This window comes from Rhinoderma darwinii, unplaced genomic scaffold (genome assembly GCF_050947455.1).
Source record: "Rhinoderma darwinii isolate aRhiDar2 unplaced genomic scaffold, aRhiDar2.hap1 Scaffold_423, whole genome shotgun sequence".
Lineage (NCBI taxonomy): Eukaryota > Metazoa > Chordata > Amphibia > Anura > Rhinodermatidae > Rhinoderma > Rhinoderma darwinii.
Window position 1 is genome coordinate 1,661 of NW_027463777.1, and position 1,165 is coordinate 2,825.

A 1,165-nucleotide genomic window follows, 5' to 3' on the forward strand; every position below is an offset into this window, starting at 1 on the left:
GGACGTAATGCCGATAATATGAAGGAGCAGGGACGTAATGCCGGTAATATGAAGGAACAGGGACATAATGCCGGTAATATGAAAGTACAAGTAGAAGCGGGAAAAGTGCGGCCAGTATTGTAAAATGAGCTTGCAATTCAAAATCTGAGTTAAGCCAATCAACGGGAGGGGGAGGGATTTGTAATGTAAATTAGCTGAGGGAAACGCCCCGGAAGTGACATGAATAACAGTTCTCTCTCTGGTCCGCCCAAGGTCTATATAAAGATGCGCCCCGCGGTTCTCGGTACAATATTTCTCTTTAGCTCCAGCTTACAGGATGTCTGGTCGTGGTAAAGGAGGAAAAGGACTCGGAAAGGGCGGTGCTAAGCGGCATAGGAAGGTGCTCCGTGATAACATCCAGGGCATCACCAAGCCTGCAATCCGCCGTCTAGCTCGCAGGGGAGGCGTCAAACGCATCTCCGGTCTCATCTATGAAGAGACTCGCGGCGTCCTGAAGGTTTTCCTGGAGAACGTCATCCGTGACGCCGTCACCTACACCGAGCACGCCAAGAGGAAGACTGTCACCGCTATGGACGTGGTGTACGCGCTCAAGCGCCAGGGCCGCACTCTCTACGGCTTCGGAGGTTAATTCCGCTCCTGCTCAGCTCCATCTTACACAACACAAAGGCTCTTCTCAGAGCCGCCACATCCTCTATAGATCAGCTATGATGTCTGCTGGTGACCGCTCGTGTATCTGAGCAGTGACCTTCTACTTCTATATACACGGGGGTAGGGGCTTCGTTATCACGTTGGTCTTCCAGTGAGGTGCCGGATATGTGGACCGCAGTGTGTCCCCTAATAGCGTCCTAGAAGCAGCTGACTGAATTGGGTCTTAGACCAGGGAATGTTAATGTGAAGGGAGAGTACCTTAGTGCTATACTTGCTGCCGAGTGATCCTCAGGCAGGAAAACACATCCTCGTAGCGGCGCTGCCGGACGCCGTTTGTGCCGATGCCTGCACGTACAGGAGTGGCAGAAACACCGCTGAATATCCGCTTAGTTGCTCATAGCGCTGTATAAGCGCCCGAGCAGTGGATCAAACAGCGGACTTGCGGTGTTGCGTCTTCGGCGTCCAGCTTGCTGCTGGGCAACGTGCTTTCCGCAATCCTTGGAGAGAGGGACAGTGT

The 1,165-nt window shown here is 53.0% G+C and overlaps 1 protein-coding gene across 1 annotated transcript; it reads left to right on the plus strand.

The window, feature by feature from the left end:
• Positions 1-316: 316 nt before the first annotated feature.
• LOC142710259 (histone H4) lies at positions 317-628 on the plus strand. Its single transcript, XM_075848530.1, has one exon. The coding sequence runs from the start codon at positions 317-319 to the stop codon at positions 626-628; it is 312 nt and encodes a 103-aa protein (XP_075704645.1).
• Positions 629-1,165: the final 537 nt, after the last annotated feature.